This window comes from Amphiprion ocellaris, chromosome 6 (assembly GCF_022539595.1).
Source record: "Amphiprion ocellaris isolate individual 3 ecotype Okinawa chromosome 6, ASM2253959v1, whole genome shotgun sequence".
In the NCBI taxonomy this organism is placed as follows: domain Eukaryota; kingdom Metazoa; phylum Chordata; class Actinopteri; family Pomacentridae; genus Amphiprion; species Amphiprion ocellaris.
In genome coordinates this window covers 35115661-35135079 of record NC_072771.1, presented here as the reverse complement: position 1 = coordinate 35135079, position 19419 = coordinate 35115661, and the positions used below count along the sequence as shown (strand labels likewise).

The 19419-nt window shown below is 38.1% G+C and overlaps 1 protein-coding gene across 2 annotated transcripts; it reads left to right on the top strand.

Moving 5' to 3' along the window:
* Window positions 1-4630: 4630 nt before the first annotated feature.
* Window positions 4631-13897, top strand: LOC111580416 (LIM/homeobox protein Lhx6-like). Of its 2 annotated transcripts, XM_023288149.3 has the most exons (9): window positions 4636-4942; window positions 5515-5645; window positions 6158-6289; window positions 6567-6688; window positions 8413-8633; window positions 10953-11053; window positions 11138-11233; window positions 12005-12176; window positions 13175-13897. In XM_023288149.3, the coding sequence occupies exons 2-9, from the start codon at window positions 5643-5645 to the stop codon at window positions 13255-13257; spliced, it is 930 nt and encodes a 309-aa protein (XP_023143917.1). In that variant the 5' UTR covers window positions 4636-4942; window positions 5515-5642; the 3' UTR covers window positions 13258-13897. The 2 variants fall into 2 exon arrangements, with proteins under 2 accessions (XP_035812169.1, XP_023143917.1); XM_035956276.2 differs by having other exon boundaries at window positions 4631-5645; window positions 8416-8633.
* The last annotated feature ends 5522 nt before the right edge of the window (window positions 13898-19419 follow it).

The window sequence follows — 19419 nt, the reverse complement described above, 5'->3', positions numbered from 1 at the left end:
GGCTACACAATGTCACATTGTAATATTGGAGAAATTCAGCTGCTACAGATTCAGAAACAGATTCTGAAGAAGAATATTGATACAGAAAGTCCCACCCTTAAAGTTGACAGAATTGGTTCCTTAGGTTTGTTCCACATGAAACCCTGGAAGCTTGACTTACAGTTTTTTAAATTGCTGTTGACACTACTACAAGAGAACTACAAGCTCAATGGCTGCCATGAAAGCTGAGAAAAACATCCTCCAGTTTTCAGACTTTAACAAATAATCTTCATGAGTGAAGGCCAATATGTTGCGCAAGCACTGTTTTTAAGTTTTGGCTAAAGGACCTCGCCTTCATACCCAGTGCTTCCCAACATTCAGCCCTGTGAATAAGATTCTGCCCTCATTTGAACCTCGCTGTACCTCCACAGCCAGCGGACGTCATGCATTGTTGACATACCAGCCATCAAATGCTCCTCCGGGGCCCATTGGATGAGTCTAATAGCTTTAGCATGTGCTACGGCTTGTGTCTAATTGCTGGTTGTTTGTGTATGTAGTAGCAGCGCTGTCGCATCCACGGAGCTGCTCAGGAAGCATCAGGTGACCCATCCTCAGGTGTTTGTCCAGAGGTGGACGTTCGCTTCATGCTGCCAGATTTTTAAAGAGGAAATGCTGTGAGGGTGAGGTGCAGGAAAATGAGAAGTCACACATGTATATAAAAAAAATGTGTTGCATAATGCACATTTTTCTCGATAGCCTCATTCTTGAACAGCGGTTGAGAAAATAATCTGCACAAAAAGCTTGCTGTGGAGCTTTTGATTGCATCACTATTTTAATTTGCATCCTCGCTTGTCATGAAACTACAAATGCTCCAAACTTCTGTTACTTAGAAATGCTCATCAGTCTTATATACTCAACTTTTTGTCAACATATATGGGTGTAGAGTTTCAGGTGTTTAAATAATCCAAATTCGAGTTAAATATTTATTAATGACCAAATAATGGCTTTTTCTCCCTTGATGCTAGTTTTAAAATCTCCTTTTTCTTAATGTGTATGAAACTATTATCTTATGATATTATCTTAGTTTTTATAGGGTGTGAATGGTGATCTAAATGCAGTTTTACAGGTGTTCAGATGGTAAAAATATTTGCTGCTTGTCATTTTAAGGGATGAAATCAGGCTTTTTTAGCTTCTTTAATAGTTAAAATCCACCTTGATAGTTTTAGTCCACATACGGAGGAGGTTGGGGTGGATGAATGGGTCAAACACAAAACCTTCACTCAGGAAACTGAGGTTTGTGTCTTGGGTTAAATAAAAAGTCAGTGATGACAGTTTTTTTTTTTCTTTAAGTCCCTCTCTAGCGCTTGATTTAAAATTCTTAAAAACTCATCTCTGTGTTTCATCCTTGAAGCATCAATGTCTAAACTTGTAGGTTTTGACATTGATGAACTAAATCCACTCTGCACTGGTCAAAAACAGGTCAGAATTAATGTATATGTGGTCCACAACAACCATGTAAGGGTCTTTTTTCAACATATATGGGAATAGAATTTCAAGTCTTAGAATATTACAATATTCGAATTAAATGTTTATGAATATCCAGATTATGGCATTTTCTCATTTGATGCTAATTCTAAAATCTCAGTTTTTTACTCTATTCCTGAAACTATTAACTTTTCAGGTGTAAATTGTGATATAAAGGCAGGTTTATGGGTTTTTAGATGGTGAAAATATTTGCCTCTTGTTGTTTTTTTAGGATAAACTTGATATTTTTAGCTTCATTTATAAGTTAATATCTACCGTGAGGATGAATGGGTCAAACTCAAAACCTTGCATTAAGCTAAAAGTCAGTGCTGTTTTAGTATTTCTCAAGTCCCTCTTGTTTTAAAAACTCTTAAATTCATTTCTGTGCGTCATCCTTGAAGCGTCTAAAAACCTTTGTAGGTGTTGACATCAGTGAAGTAAATCCACTCGGCACTGGTCGAAAACTAGTCGAAACCAGTCAAGAATATGGTCAAACTGGTCCTTGTACAGCATCGCTAAAGAGCAGCGATAATGGAGGTGAAATAACACTCTTCCCTCCTTTAAGTCCTCCTGCATCTTGACCAGTCCACTTCCAGCTGACCCTGCTCCATCTGGTAATTACAGTTAATGCACAGAGCTGCTGAAGTGTGTTACGCTGACAATACAAAGAGACAGAGACAATGGAATTCTGCTGTTACAGATGCTTTTTAAGTGATCAATAGGAATTAAAGTTTCATTGATTTCATGGAAACCTTTACTTATGGTCATTTTATTCCCTGTCTGGAGGTGTTTAGAGTGAAACCTTCTTCCCACGGGAAGATTTCCTTCATGATGTCATTCATATCGAGTGGCTGTAAGTTGGCGCTGACAAAGGGAGAAAAGTTTAGAATCACTTTTACATCGTGGACCTCTGCAGTTAAATTGTACATAATGACGTCATTTGTCCTAAGAAGAATGACTGAAATGTTCTTTTTGACTGGGATGAATTCAATTACAGATATCTGCATTACATATCCAGTCTAATCAGAACTGCAAGCCTGTGGCTGAAGTTCAACTAAGTTTCAACCACAAATCTCTGATGATTGAAGCTCTCATTCTCCACAAACTTCTTACTGATAAGCTCTTCCTATTTTTTTATTCACTGCAGAAACCACCTTTAACCTACTTCTGATAACATTTGTTCCAAAGTTGGGTTAAGATTCACGAGGAGGCCTCATATGAGCAGCGTTAGGCACAACAATTCAGAATAGTTGTTATGACGTTTAGGATGTCTGCAGTTATTATTCTGACAAATCAAAGCTGAATTACAGATACCTCAGTTGCTTTGACATTGCCAGTAAAGTGGTATCAAAGCTATTTAAAGATGAGCAAGGCCAGGAAATCCAAGAAAATAACAGAAATGAAAATGAACTACTAAATTACACCATTGTTGGGTAAAGCAAGCTTTTTGGTGATTTCCCAGCTATAGCATCTCTGATGTCTGTGTATATTTTAATGGCTCTAATTATCTTGCTGCTGTGGAGTTGGACACATGCACCAAATCAACTGACTGAGGAGGAGCAGCTCTCTGTTCTTCAGAGACATTCTCCATCCTCTGGTTTGTATCTTTGTGCAGAAGGATTCAAACTAAAGCAGGATAAGAAAAAATCACTAAAAAAAACAACTAGAAAAACAAAGACTGTCATTAACTTTCCATCACGGTAACATGACCTCAACCCAACCGAATATTTACAGAAACCCAAATACTCCTGAATGAAGAGAAGCTTTTTCAAGAGGATTGTTCTATAATGTGTTCCTCAAGAACATCAAGAAAACATCCAGAATACTGCAGCTACAATGTTCCACCTTTGTTCATATATCACTGTACAGGAACATCTTATTCTGTCATCTGAGGTCTCCATAACATCTTGAAGATATTTTTTTTGAAAGTTGCATTAAAAACTTCCCTGTTATCATGGAACCATCTTACAGAAGAACATCCTTGAATTTGTTTCTTTAACAAAAAGGCTAAACGTTCCACGTTTAGTTTATCAAATTACTGGAACGTTATAAAACGTTCTGTATTTTAAAAAAAAAAAACATTCTGTCTTCTCAGGCCTCAGTAACATCTGGAAAGCATCTTTTGAATGTTGCTTTGAAAACATTCTTCCTTTTGTTATCATGGAACACTGTGAGATCATTTTATAGAAGAACCTTCTATAATGTGTTCCTCAAGAACGTCCCTAAAACATTGTCAGGACATTGCAGCTACAATGTTCCACCTTTGTTGATATATCACAGTAGAGGAAAATCTTATAAAGAACATTCTGTCATCTGAGGTCTCAATATCATCTATATAAAAAGTAGTTTTTTGTTTTTTTTTAAAGTTCTTTAAAAGAAAATTATGAAAATGTTTTAGAATAACGTTCTTTAATGTCAAGAACATCCCTAAACATCCTCAGAACATTGCAGCTACAATGTTCCACCTATTGCAGTACAGGAACATCTAATAATGAACGTTCTGTCATGTGAGGTCTCAATAATGTACTTTTTTAATGTTGTATTATGAACATCCTTCCTTTATCTTTGTGAACCCGTGTTATAGAAGAACGTTCTGTAATGTGTTCCTGAAGAACGTCCCCAAAACGTCCTCAGAACGCTGCAGCTTTTCTGCTTCTTTTACCTGAACTTTTTTTTGAAATAGGAATAAAGTTGAATCTAATCTCATGTTGTTGCAGCTCTGAGGTTGCAGAAACCATCTTTTTATTTACAAAATCACATTATTTTTTTAGGATTAGAAGATAAAAACTGACTGTTTAGTGGGGAAAGTAACACAATGAGGAACTTTTCCGCAAAAAAACAAAAAAACCACAGCTTTGGACTCATCAAATCTGCAGGGAAAAAGCAGGTGAGGCTACAAACATGTAAGAAAGAGCAGAAAAGACGTTCTATATGATGGATAATTAGCATCATTTAACGCCTCTCACTGCCACCAACTCTGCAATCAGCGCTGATAAGGAAGTTGTTCCAATAAAGTGGCCTCAGATCTGCAGAGAGGAGTTAATTAGTGGGTGTTTACTCGTCTGTTTTTTTATGAATTCATGCTGTAAATCTAAATGTCTCTGTGCCAGAGGAGGGTAAAACTTGCTGGTCCAGCGTGCAGCATCACATCCTGTCTGCCTGAACTGGGTGTAAAACTCGGAGCTGAGGCGGGGAGAGCAGCAGTACTGGGAGGGACGCTGGTGCCACTGGTTTCCACTCCCAGCCCCACAAAGTTGGATTATTACGTTTTTACGCACGGACTGGAATTATCTGGATATTTCTCTCTCCTTGGGATGTTCTGGAGAAACTTTAATTGGACGATGTTTGCGCTGCTTTTGGGAGGTTTTCTCTGTAGGAAGTATACGTTCTTAGGCCGTCTCGTCTCATGTTGCTGCCTCCAATATTTATACCGTAGCTGGTAATTAACATAATCTTGCATTCCTGTTAATTTCGATAAATGAAGGACAACACGGAGTCCGGATTACCACCCAAACGCGCGTTTTTTGGCACTTTATGAATGCAGCTGTAATCACGCTGGGGAGCCTCAAGTACTTAAATGGGTCCATCATGAGAAAGAGACAATCAAGCTCCTTTATGTCTCAAGATCAGCTGCAGTTTGCGCGCATTGTCTGTTATGAATAGACCGATCTCCAATTGAGCCTCTTCACTTTGGAGATTTTTCGATTTTCGATTATACAGCTATTGAAATTAGGATGCGCCGCTTCTCTTTTTTTTCTCTCCTCCTCTCTTAGCTTGGTGGCTCGGTTGCCTTCTTTTGATTGACACGTGAAATTGACACTCGGGTTGCCTCTTATCAAGCGAAGCATTTCAATCCAGCGCTAATTGCAGATATAGTGCCATCCTTTTCTTTTCACTGCGTTTGATTGCGCTCTGGATACAGCCTCCTATTGCGCACAAGAGGAATGATCGATTATATATAGTTTTTTTACCCCCCTCTTCTAATTGCATCAAAATTTCTTTTGTTGCCAGGGTTTAAATGCAGGAGAGACTGTTATTCGTTGTTTTGGACCGGATATAGTGTGGGTTGGGGCAGAGATGCGTAATGCGCAAAGCAAGCTCCGTCTCCTCTCCAAATAGGCAGCGTTCAAGACCCGAAAATGGTGAGTCACAAACATCTGGGCGAGTTTTTGGTTTGCAAGCTTTTCATTTCTTTGTTTGTCTCTTCTTCAACTTTTTTTTTTTTGCATGGCGGTCTAACGTTATTTTGTCTGAGGGTTTAATCAGGAGGAGGCTGAAGAAGATGGAGCGTAAAGACGCCAAAACTACGTTCGTCCACTTTTCATTTGCGGATTGGAGTTCACACAAGGCAACAGTTTAAACTGAGATACACGAGTGTGTTAGAGGATTTAAATTACAGTGTTGTGCGTGGATGGATGTACAGTTAATAGTGAATACAGGTGAAAAAAAATTAAAAATATATAAAAAAATAAAATAAAATTATAAAATATAAAATTATGTTTTGTTGCCGAATCTCTGGTTAGGACTGTTTGTGTGGATTTTTCTGTAAATCTGCTCTTAGAAATAAACCAAAAAATATATAAAGGAGGTGATGGAACTATTTTATATTTGCTTTAAAAGTGTAATGTGTTTTTTCCCCTTTTTTTCGGTACAGTCTAAGTCGGAGGTGAAGAAGGAGTCCGGGGAGTCCAGCCCGTCGGAGGCCGCTTGCCTCTGCTCTCCTCCGGCGGCCAAGAACCAGTGCGCCAACTGCGGCATGGAGATCCACGACCGCTACCTGCTGAAGGTGACAAAACCCCAGAAACCTACTTTAAAAATCTAAACCAGAAGAGATTTACACTACTATTTTATCTGTTCTTTTTATTTACACTTTAGTTTTTTGCTTCTAATCTGGATAAAATCATGTATATAAGGCGATCATTCTGTTTTTCTCGGAATCTCGTTATAAATACAGGTTAAATATACATTATTTGAGCTTTTTAAATTCCCCGTGAAGCATCCTAACAAGAGATCCAGTGCTTTAATTGTCGCTGCTTTAGCCTGAGGGTGTTTCTGTGTTTCAGGTCAACAACCTGAACTGGCACTTGGGCTGTTTGGAGTGTTCAGTGTGCAGAGCGTCTCTGCGTCAACACAGCAGCTGCTACGTGAAAAACAAAGAAATCTACTGCAAGCTGGATTATTTCAGGTAAGAGCCGCGTTTTTCTGCTCCGAATGTTTTTTTATTTATTCATTTATTCCATTTGCAAAGCTGCTAACTGATAATATTTTAACGCCGTAATTTCTAAAAAAAAAAAAAAAAAAAAAATGTGTTATTTTTTTGATCAAATGAAAAGGTGAATAAAAGTGAAACTCGGTTAATTTATTTTGAAAAAATAAATACAATAAATCAAAATTTTGTTTTTGTTTTGTTTTTCTAGGAGGTCTGACTGAATTAATACGTTGTGAATTATGACCGTAAATTAAAATCCGTAAATTGCGCAAATCGTATTTATTAATTCCACATTCAAGTTCGTTTATTTCTGTAGAATTTCTTTTTAGTTGATTCTTTTTTTCTGCCTTATGTCGCTTTAATTTCGCCAAGTCAGTCATTGTTTCTGACAAATGAAATGCAAATTATCTTCATTAAAACTAGAAGCTTTAACTGCTAATATCTTAAAATGCATTTTTTATTGTTATTTAAAAAGCAAAACAAGCTGGCGAATAGTCGATTTTTAGAGAAATATAAGTAAAACAACAATATGACCGGCTCGTTTTTGTGAAATATTTCTGTTCCTACAAAAACTGCGTCTATGCAGCAGAAGATACTGATCATATTTTCTCTGTTGTTCTTGTAAATGATCATTTGTAAATGTTATGCTTTTATTGCGATATTCTAAAAACATCCTTTCCGCTTTTTCTATCAACAACAACAAAAAAAACCACACAAAAAAAACAGGCAGGCAAATTAAATGTGCGCATAAATATTATTCAATGTTTTTAGAAACTTGCGAGATAATGACATATTTTGTAATATTTCAGATTTAATGTTAAATTTGGCTTTAATTAGACCTCAAAAAATATTTAGTGAGTTAAATATTATTTTGTCCATGTGGTAAATTACTGCGTGTAATTTGATTTATTTATGGTTTTTACGGTAAATTAATCTTTGCTCTCCAAGATAATCTTTGATCTGAATATTACTGAAAAATCTGTTTGTGAAAGAAGAAAAAAAATCCTAGAACCACCAGTTAAACCATTAAAATGGATTCTCAGACAGTGTTTCTGTCAGTTCAGACTCAGCAGCCTTTAATGGGCTCCAGCTTCCAGAGAAAACAGCTTTTGGTCATTTGATTGATTGTAAATTTGTTACACAGTTAGCTCCAATAATGTGCAACATTAACAACATTATGAGGGAATCTTGCAGCTGTTTCTCACAGTGGGAGCCTTATTGTGTATTTTAGTTTATCTTGTGCCACAAACTAACAGACTGAGAGGAATGTCTGCCTTTTACATTTTTTTTAACAGCTTCAATTTGATTTATCATCTAAAATTTTTTATTTTTGCTCCAAAACCCAGCAAAGGTTTTGGTTTGAATTACTGCTTTGCTCTGCTTGTTAAATTCAAGGCCTCATGCAGACTAAATGTGTTGGACCTGCTGAATATTAATTATATATTATTGATGAATCAGAATCTGAATCAACTTTAATGGCCAACACAACATACAAGGAATTTGGCTTTGCATAGATTATATCACCAAAAATCACTCTTCTTCACACCTGTTATATAAAACACTCTTATTTATGCTGCTCTTTTGACATGAAGTGCTTGATTACTGTGTTTTAGTATTGAAATAATGATTAGCTGTGCTTTCCCTGAGCTCCGTTACCTGCAGCCAGCCTTCACCTGCCCCTGTCCTTCCCCCCCTCACAGTAGGTTTGGCACTAAATGCGCCCAGTGTGGCCGGCAGGTTTACGCCAGCGACTGGGTGCGACGGGCTCGAGGCAGCGTTTACCACCTGGCCTGCTTCGCCTGCTTCTCCTGCAAGAGGCAGCTGTCGACCGGGGAGGAGTTCGGCCTGGTGGAGGGCAGGGTGCTCTGCCGCAGCCACTACGACATCATGCTGGACAACCTGCGCAGGGCTGCAGAGGATGGTAGGACTCACATTAAGCCTCCTGCTGTCCTCAGTTAGGGCCACCAAAAAATACTGTTTCCTTGGCTGAAAAAAATCCAAAAATTCAGCAAAAAATTCCCCAAATTTCTGAAAATTTGCAAAACCTTCAGGAAGAAAATTTGTTCTTAGAGAAACATTTTTTCTCTTTCTTTTTTTCCACCAAAAAATGTTCAAGGATTTCCCAAAAATGTTGAAAATGTAGACATCAGAAGTTTCACTGTGAAAATATTTTTTTCCCCCACATTTTCAGACTTTAAAACGGGTTACTTTGACCCGCAGGACGACGTGAGGGTTAAACATGAATCCCTGATGAGTTTAGGTCACAAGCTTTGTCCTCTGTGGTTGCTGGGACACTTGTTGAGCCCCAAAAACCTGCTAGCAAGGATGAGAGCTTGATTAGTCAATAAGTAGCAAGTTCCATGAGTAATTAATCATTTTTAATGGAAAAATACTAAAAAAGATATATTCATACTAGCTTCACAAATGGGAGATTTTACTGTAGCTTTAGTAGTTTTTTAATGATAGTTAATGCATCATCTTTGGGTTTTTAACTGTTGGTGTCACACAACAAGACATAAGAAGATATTAACATGATATTTTGTAGACTGGAGACTCAGTAAATTGTTAATATGGAGGTTTTGGTTGTTCAAGGGTAATTTTACTACATATCTTGGTCAGTATAAGGGCTATTCATACCTTGTTTTTCTTCAGAACCGCCTTGGTAATTCAGATTTTCCATCATTTGCTATGATAGTACTTTCAGATTTTATATATTAGCCTTTAAATGAAGGAAAACCAACATTTTGTATGATGAAATAGTTGTATTTTTACTTGTATCGCACCAAAAAATGCTAACAATCAGTATATCTTTGCATAACTGTGTAGGGGAGACTGTCTGGATTGTGGAAATTTTATGATGCTGGGAAAAATATGTGCCTAGTCTTGACATAGAGTAGCCAGGCAAATGTTTGCATTGGCTGCATTTCATAGATACGTACATATCTAGATATTAACACATCTATGCAATGAAGAATACATGAGCAACTCTGACAAGAGTAGTGGATGTAAAGATGAACTCACAGCTGTGTGCAGGTGTTAAATATGATTACGTTTGATATAAACTCAACATTTCTTCCCAGAAACAAGCAGCTAACACTGTTGGAAAGGTCAGGTCCTGTAGGTTTATTTGATATGTGCTACAGTAAATACTTTGAAAGCAATTCAACCCAAAGAAATGGATGCGAATTTGGATGCAAAGTGCGTCTGTCGAGCTCCAAGTGTCAAAGAAAATATCTGTCAGACTTACTGACAGTAAAGAAAAAATTTAAAAAATGGAATAATACCACAATACCGGACAGATTTCTTTTTGTTAATTGCTCAAAACCACAAGAAATAGAAGCCATTTTTGAAAAAACTCCAACTTCACAGATCATGAGCTCAACGTAAACTAATACTTTTGGTCTCTCTCCAAGATGGAGGAGCCAACATGGTTTATGTTCTGCCTCAGTGGTGCAAATGTTCCCACAGATTCATGATTAATCAAGTTAAACCAATGATACGGAGCCATTCAAGGGGCTTTTGGGCAGTTTTTGCTTTGCCTGTTTGGTATTTGAGCCTCAGTAACAAAAAAAGCAGCAAAATGTTCTGGTAACTTGAGCTCCAAGTTTCCAATACGTCTCCAAGTGGACCAACAGATTCATTCTGTCTGAGCTCAGTCCAGCTCTTTGTTGCAGTGATGAGAGGTGAAGCTCTTATTGGCTAAAACGTTCCAACACAAGGAAAGTTTTCTCATTAAGGATGCATCTTTACATCAGATATAATTTCTCAAGTTTCCTGTGTCTTATTTCCAACGTAAGCTACTCATATTTGGTGTTGGTTGAATTCTTGAGTGAGAATAAAGTGGTGACATGAAGCAACGAACCTGCAGCAACATCTAAAACAATCAGTTTGAAGATAATGAGCTCCAGACAAAAGCAATATTTCACCCACTTTATCAATTTACAGCAAAAAAAAAAAAAAAAAGGCTGTTTCCCTGCATTTTTCACACTCTGTTGTGTTTTCTGGGAGGAAAGTGCAGCCCATAATGATCTAAACACTTTGGACTGTGCGGTTGTTGGCAAGAAAACACTTTAATTATGTGACACGGCTTGTTTGGACAAATCTTCAGTTTCACGACAGGGGCTTTTTTGGAGCTGCAGAAAGATTTGCTTTTACTTTTGAGCAGCTTTGTGTATTTTCACAATCTGATGACTGAAGCTGTGGCTGTTTTTCTGTGTGTGATTGTGTTGTTTCTGTTCAGGCACAGGGCTGACTCTGGAAGGAGCGCTGCCCTCTGATCAGGACTGCCAACCCAAACCAGCCAAGAGGGCGCGGACGTCGTTCACCGCCGAGCAGCTGCAGGTAGACGCTGCTCTGATGTGTGTGTGTTTAGATGCAGTGCTGTGTTTCATATATTTATGTTTATGTGGTTTTGTGTCCTCACAGGTGATGCAGACTCAGTTCGCTCAGGACAACAACCCCGACGCTCAGACACTGCAGAAACTGGCAGAAGTGACGGGACTGAGCAGGCGAGTCATACAGGTAGGCCACGAGAAACATCTGCTGTCTAAGGAGATAAATAACATGAGAAAAAAGAAGGAAAGAATAATATTTCGGCTCCACACAGTTAAATTTAGTTTGAACCTTTACAGTCTTCTTTTTTTTTTGGCTGTTTCACCTTTTTAGGTTCCTGAAAGTCAAAACTATTTGTGTTTTGAGGGATCATAAGCCAAAAAAATTTAGTGAAAACACAGTCTGCTTTTATCAGTTTTTATCATATAGATTGTTGGTACTGATCCCATTATTTTTAGATTAACTTTAAAGCATCAAAACAGGCTGGAATAATCGCTAAAAGCTTATTTAGACAAGTAGCTCCCATTATTCTCGCCTGTAATCCATTAAAATCCAGCTTTATTTTTCTGTAGCCTGGTTTTCCTTCTGAAATTGCCAACTTTAAATGATTTTTACATCTATGTGAGGTGATATTTTCAGAAATATTTCTTTTTTGTTCATTGTTTTCCCTTTAAAAATCACGTGGTCCTCTCACATTTTGGGAATGACTAATTTAGTCATTTTTAAACACTCAAACTCCTCAGTATGACCCTGAAAATGAAAACATTCAGCAGTTGTTGTACTTGAACACCATCAGTCTGATGGGTAAAATCCTCCACACCACAGTGCAATCATCTCCTGGCTTTAGACAAACAAACTAATAAACAAATGGGGTCTGCTGAGAGGAGCCACAGTGAAACCCGGACCCTGTAATAAACCCGCCCTCCTTTCCATGTTCACATCATCTGTAATATTTCCCAGGTTTGGTTTCAGAACTGCCGTGCGCGACACAAAAAGCAGCCTCCTCAGAGCAGCTTCTCTCAGAGCGCTCCGCTGTCCAGGATGCCGCCGTCGCTGCCAGACGACATCCACTATTCTCCGTTCAGCAGCCCGGACCGACCACACCTGCTGGCCCTGCACGGATACCTGGACAGTGAGTGTCGGCTCTGCTGTGGATGACATGTTCAGCCTTAAATTTTTCCATTAGAGCTCATTTAATCATCTGTTTTCAAACTTCTTAACTCCACAATCACTTCACTGTGTCTGTATGTCAAATCAAGACTCAGAACTTTTATTTGCTGCATCATAAAAACCAGTGAATGCTGCAGTTAAACAGAAACTTGAGCTTATTTCTACTTTATTAAGAAATATTTTTACTAAACTACAGTTTTCCGACAGCTACAGGTATTTTACAGATTAGGATTTTGCATCTAAAAACGTGCGACCATCTTAGAAAGTACAATGTTCTACTTTAAACCACCAGCAGTTTGCTCAATATTTTCACAGTAAAAATGCTTCTTACAGAGTTTGACCGAGGTTTGTGTTTTTACAATTCAGCTGCAGCTAAAATATTTGTTTACAAAGCAGCGACAGAGAACTTATCATAGGTGGAGTTTGGCAGTTTAGTTTAACTTTATATCTTGGAATAATGAGAGACTTTTCAGTTATTTATTAGAGCTTCAACAGGTTAAACATCACATTCAACCAGTTTATGTTCTTTAGATCCACTACAGCACGTAAAAACAGCAGTTTTTTTGCTTCATCATAATATAACTGTTAAAAACACCGTCAAACTTTAGTTTTGTGCTCTTTTCTACCGAGAGGAGAAAATGTTTCCTTTCATTTTAACTACATTAGTGAAATTAAACTGCAAATCACAGGGTGTGTTATGGAAAAGTGTCGTTTTTTATGATGCAAACTGAGCCTCTAAGTAAGTCATATACTATGAAGCCTTTTGAGATGAATATTGGATTTGTACATTTATAAGTGTGGAATACTTAACTGTAACTTTACAAACATGAATTCTGAATCCTCATTTGGTCACTTTAGGGGTTTCTATCAGTCACCAGCAGCTTTTTCTTCCACTAAATTACACCAGCTTGCTCACTTTGCTTCCCAAACTCATGTTGTTTCTCTTCTCTTGTTTTGCAGCTCATCCCTTCTCCGTCCTCGCCGCCCCGGGCCACTTGACCCATCCGTCCATCTCTTTACCGCAGCTTCCCATCAGCCGCTGACCTGCTGCGTCCACTTCTCTTCCGTCGTCACCACCCTGATGATATTGTGAAAGAAATCCGTTGGGACGTCCTGTCAGCGATCTGCTCTGTTTGGGAGTCTAGTCTTCGGGCGGCAGCAGGATTTCTGTTTCCAATCAGCTGGATTCTTCGTTGCAAGACTGCTGAGCTAAACTGTGGTGATGCCTCCAAGCTAACACAGGAGTTACTTTTTTTTTTTTTTTAAATTTTGTCATGTTTTTTTTTTGTGATGCAGAGAAGAAGACCACTTTCCTTTTATTTTCCTTTTCCGCAGGACACAAAACATTGCATCAGGTCAGGATTTGTTTCCTTTTTTTTTGGTTTTCCCTTTTGTACAAGGTATTTTAATTGCTACAACATGGGGGGGAAAAAGAAGAAGAGTAGCAGTATTACAGTAAAACCTCAGCATTTTTTTCTTTATTTTGTACTGGTGATGAGCACATTTGCAGCTTTACTGTTGTTTGTTCTTGTATTGTTGTCAGGAAATGGAATCTCTTATTTATTCGAGCAAAACTTCACTTTTTAAAAAAAAGCACTTTTAAATGTGTCTTGAAATGGAATAATTCAGTGATTGTACATTGTAAATACTGCTATGTTTTAATAAAATGTATCAGATCTGTTATGGAGACTTTAGTGTTGAATAACAGAAGATCAGGCTGACTTAAAAAGCATGAGGGAGAGTGTTTTTATGTGTGTGTGGAGCAGAAAAATGTGAATCAGTGTATTTCAGGACTGTATTTTTACACCCACCGCTACTAAATCTAAAGGTCGCCTGTCGGAGGCCGAGTGCCTGAAGGAAGCTCTTATTGAGAGCAATATCCTGCGACAAACCTGCAAATCATCTCCAATTTACATGCTGTACTTAACAGGAAACGGGATCAATCCTACTGTGAAAACGATTATAGACGTTTTCACTCAAAGCGTGGCCATCGATCAGACAGTTTGTTGGCTTTTATGAGCTCTTTTAACACAGATTATCCACAGCTGTTACATTGATTGGCAGCACTTAAGCTGCTGTGATGGGGAGAATGAATGGGATACTTTGAGTTAAAGGATATCGTTAGATCTGGATTTTACAAACCCGATCAATGTGCCAAATTCTGAGTGTGCCACGCCTGTCCTTTTTGTACAAACATCAACAGCTTACAGGATTTGACAGTTTGTCTTAAAAATTAACAGAAAAGGATGCATTGGTTAGGCTGTGTGACCAGGATATGTGCTCAGATTGCTGGCGAAAAAAAAACATGACTTGGTGCATGTTTTCTTGAGATTTTCATCAGTTAGTTCAATTATTTTGAACTATAAGTGGAATTTATTCTGCTAAATATTTTATAGATATCTGTTAATTTGTGAAAACACATTTAAGTCAGGAGTCTGTCACACTTTTCTTGCCCTGATTAAATGATTCCTAAGCTTTGAAGATGCATTTATCGCCTACAGATGCTTTCTGGGATCATGTTTCCAGCCTTTCTAGTTATGCTAAGCTAACTAGCTGCTAGCTGTAGCTTCATTTTAATAATAACACACAGGAGAGGTGTCAATCTTCTCATCTAACTCTCTGCAGGACAGTGAAGAAGCTTATTTCCCTTCATAAAATCACCCCTTTACAGGATTGTTTTGTTGTTTATGTATTTTGCTAGTTTTCCATCTGGAACCATGAGATCACATCTACATTAACAGAGATTGGAGGGACAGTGATATTTGCTTTTAGAGGAGCAGGAAAGTCAGTTTGACATGGCTGCAGTAGATAAAAACATAGACACAATGGTGCTTTAATAACGCCCAGAGGTTTAGCTAAAGATACCCCAACGTTGACTACACCAGGTGTTTGTGAGCTTCTTAGCTGCATGTTTGTGAGTCTTCATGAACCAGTGTGCTGTATATCTGCGTACGTGAAGGACTTTAATTCTTTCCAAAACTTTAAAGGAAACTTTCCTCTAATCAATCGCTTTCAATCAGTTCAATCTGGGAGGAAACCTGTTCAGGAAAGCGACGCTGCTCCTCGTGAAATCTTAGAACAAAAGCTGTCTTCATGCAGAGCAGAGATGATTATCAGGCTGACACAGTTTGGGCCACCTGCCAGCACTACACTGTAAAAACCCACATTTTCTTCCCCTCTCAGATACTAGCGCTTGAAGGCAGCGTTTAGGCATGTCTCTCTCCATGCACAAGCATCCCTCGAGCGTTCAAGCCGCCTCGTTTTGTCATGCTGTCATGCGTCCGCCTCTGTGATTGGCAGCCTCAAGTGGTTGCAGATGAAAGCGGGCCCCCCATGCTAATGAATAGGCCCCTGATTGCAGAGCTGCTCGCTCGCTGAATTACAGCGTCGGCCGCCTAATGAGCAGATACACTGCAGTGCCCCTTCTTCTCCACGTATTCACATTTCCCTCCTTCACGCTGATGAGCTCTCCCCTGCACAACAGTCAACAAAACCTCTGTGGAAGATTGCAATATGAGCTATCTTCATCAGCACCCTCCTCCTCCTCCTCAGATGCTGCCATATGCTGGCAGGGTCTTGGAATTTTTTTTTGTAGGTTTTTTTCCCTCCAACCGCTCCACTTGAGGATATTATTTGACTCCACTGATGATGCTATGCAAAGTATCTGAATGGCTGATGAGTGTGATAATGTCTCAGTTTCAGTGCTTTAATAAAAGATAGTAGATAGTAATTTTCAAAAGTACACTGTAAAATTATCTCCTGGAAGAAAACTTATCAAGTAGAGGAAAAAATAGGCTCAGAAAGTCCTTGCTCATGTACTGCGTAGGAGCGAGTTTAGAGCTAATGTAACTATATGCAGATGATACACAACTTTACATTTCACCATCTCCTGATAAGCTCGTCTTTTCTTTAGATTGATAGTGTAACAGACCGTACAAAAAAGTCTTGTGCTTTCCTTCATGAAAGACAGTAGCATCAAGAGTTTATCAAGTTTTTTTGAACTGTCTTGTAAAAAAAACTGCAGAAGCCTACTTGTATCTAAATAAAATACTCAATTAAATGGATATCTTTTGATAACAAAACCTTTTTTATTAACTTTTCATGTTACAAATTACTACACTGCAAAAGAAGGTTGTAAAAATCTTTCATCCACTCATATGTCAAGTGATAATTCTTGGTTCCTCTTATTCTGTAAGTAGAAAGTTCATTCATTTTTCCTATAAATAATCTAATGTCACTCACAGTTTAAGAACACTTACAAGTTGGAATGGCATAAGAATGTCTAATTTAATATGTCCAACATATTAAAGCATAATTAAGGTTAATTTCGATCTGGCATATTTCTGATTAAAGTGTCTGTTGTGGTTCTATGTTGTGCTAACTTAACAGGGCAACTAGTATGAGTTAAGTTAGGAAAAATATTTTTTTCAGCACAATATCCTTCAAATTTATTTAAAACAGATATGAAAAACTGTATGAATCAAAAATTGGGTACTAATCGACTATTTAATTCAGCTTGTGATCATTCTTAGCAATCCACAAATTCACCTATTTCCAAATCCTGCTTTAATCAGTTTGCAGTTGAACAATTTGGCTCTTTGATGAAATGTGTAAAAGAAAAAATGTATCAGCATGATTATTGTTGTTTCTTTTTCAGGTGGCTGATGTCTTTGTTTCCATTCAGACTCTATTGCATGAGAGTCTGTGTCACAATATCAGGGTTTAGCTCGTTATGATTTATTGAAAGTTACAGCTTTGTCATAACAGTCAAGAAATTAACAGTAGGAGGTAAGAAATGAGAAAACTGATTTTATTCACCTTCATCTAATGTGACCTAGGCCTCATTGCAATCATTTCTATTAATTTTAGTGGAAAATCCTTCACTTATCGCTTTAAACTGCAGTGTGATAATGGAAAGCTAGTTAGCAATGACAGCAGTCACTAACTAAGAAGAATACACTTAATATGGCATTTAGTTTAGCTTTTAGTTAACTGTAACCTGACTGTTAGATTAATTCATAGCACATTCGATTTTTTTCCCCCAGGTTTTCAAACTTTTTTGATGGTGCCATCCAGCTGTCTCGTCAGCATGCTTGGTAAGTTTTCCTCCAACAGCAGCTGCTTATTTTTGGAAACACTTATCTAAATGTCATGCCATCCATCAGCTGTTTGGTGACACAAGAAAAAAAAACAACAATTTAATCTCCTCTCAAGTCAGAGGGTCTAAATTTGTCGCTCATAACTGGACCATAAGAGGTTTCAAAGCTGGATCACATCAATAACACAAATAGCGTGATGGTTAACACTACATGGGTGAACAGTTTTAGGTGAAAAGTCCTTTCTTTAGGCAAACTGGACCACAGTGAATTTACTTTGTGGCCTATGGTGTTTTGTTTAACTGTGGATACTGCACAGGCCTACCATTTAACCCCGGCTATAAAGGCTCCACACAACTGGACTCAGTATCAAGTTTCCAAACAAAGCCAAAACAAAGGAAAGTGAATTTATTTGACTCTGGACTACGGGTGAGTATATAGTGTGCTATAGAAATTCTGAGAAATAAACAGAGAGCCCTCTTTTTCATGTGTAAACTATGATTCTTACAGTAGCACAGGAGAGCAGGAGGGCTGACAAAAAGCAAGGAAATAGCTGAAACTTATGATTCACTTCACCCAGGCTGACGGCCAACTGTGCACTATGCAAAAATAAACACAGGACTCCGCAGCAGGTTCCCAGAAAGTGTTTATTTTGGGGGGACGACAACGGCTTTTGAAATATCACAGCACTTCAGGTTGATTTATAAGAAGCTGGAGCTAGGGTCTAAATCACTCTCCTGAGGCATGCTGGGGGCACAAAGTGCTGCATGTCAGGTATAGATGGTGGCAGAACAGCACACCTGAAGACTGAGGATGCTGAGAATAACTTGGGATTACTTTGTCAGAAGAAGAAACCCTCTAAAATTAGCTGCTTGAAGACTATTTAGCTTCCTCATATTTCCAAAGACAGACTAGGAGAAGTTAAGTTGTCCTGTCCAGATGGAAAAATAGGAAAACGAACCACAGGACTACAAATTTCCAGGACAGGCCTGGCATTCACATTAGCTTCCTGTCTTGTTAAACCAATAAAAGAATAAAGAGGATGCCAATCTGGTGCATTCAGATGTATTACAGATATGAAATAAATGGTTTGACCTCTGCACTTGTCCATTTTAGTTCTGTACATTATGTGGGAATTGCTGCAATTATCTACCGATGGCTGTTTAAATATTGTTCAAGTGGTCCTAATGCATTCTGCTCTCAATTACAGATAAAAAATCAGAACATTTTCTAAAAGTATACCCAGTGGGTACGCTTTTTTAATGTTTGGAATATTATACTCAGATTTTTGATAAACTGAAACCACTTAAGTTGTGCTTAATACATGGTACAAGCTGCCACAGTCACGGTTTTTACTCAAAAAGAGGTTCCCTATAATTATGAACCTATAATTGCCATCCAGTTTAGCTTCTGGTAACTAATTATTTGGGCTGTGTGTTGCACATGTACTGTATATTCTTTCCCATCAAGAACATGTATCAGCTTTTAAGAGTTGGTGGAACCCAAACCAAAGCTAGAAACAAGAAGGATCAGCACATTTACACTCCTAAAAACAATTTTATTTTAAAAATAATGATTTTTGCTGCTTTTCTAGCATTTCTGCTTTTGTCTTGACATGAGAATATGAATGTACATGTTGTCTGATAATTGTCATGTTTGTGTGGAAAAGTAAAAATAGTGCTGAAATGATAACACCTACAGTAAGGGACACTTTCAGTTTAACTAACTGTTACGCCCAGCCTAGGGGTCACTGTACGTAACAGAAGAGGCATCCTTCCCCTGGCCCCAAGCATTTCCAACACACGTTTTCGCAAAAAGATTAGGTATTTATTTCTCAACACATATTTTAAGAACTGAAACAATGGGGACTGGTAACTGAAAGCGACAGTGAGCAAAACCAAAAACAACAAACAAAACGCCACTAAGCTATTAACCCAAAACTGATCTGCTAAAAACAAAAAGGTAAAAAGAACAACAAAGTCTAACCTCCCTATCCTAACTTAAACATGAGAAAAAAACGGTTAAACAAAAGGTGGCTGCTCACTGCGATCACTCAATATTAAATCCCTAAATCACAGCTGATCACTGGAACCCAAGTGTGCTGACGTG

What these genes read in the sequence shown, in the direction of transcription:
- LOC111580416 (XM_023288149.3), top strand. An exon ending in ACGACCGCTACCTGCTGAAG is followed by an intron (nt 6,290 to 6,566) that starts GTGACAAAACCC and finishes TCTGTGTTTCAG; the next exon opens with GTCAACAACCTGAACTGGCA. An exon ending in CCTGCACGGATACCTGGACA is followed by an intron (nt 12,177 to 13,174) that starts GTGAGTGTCGGC and finishes CTTGTTTTGCAG; the next exon opens with CTCATCCCTTCTCCGTCCTC.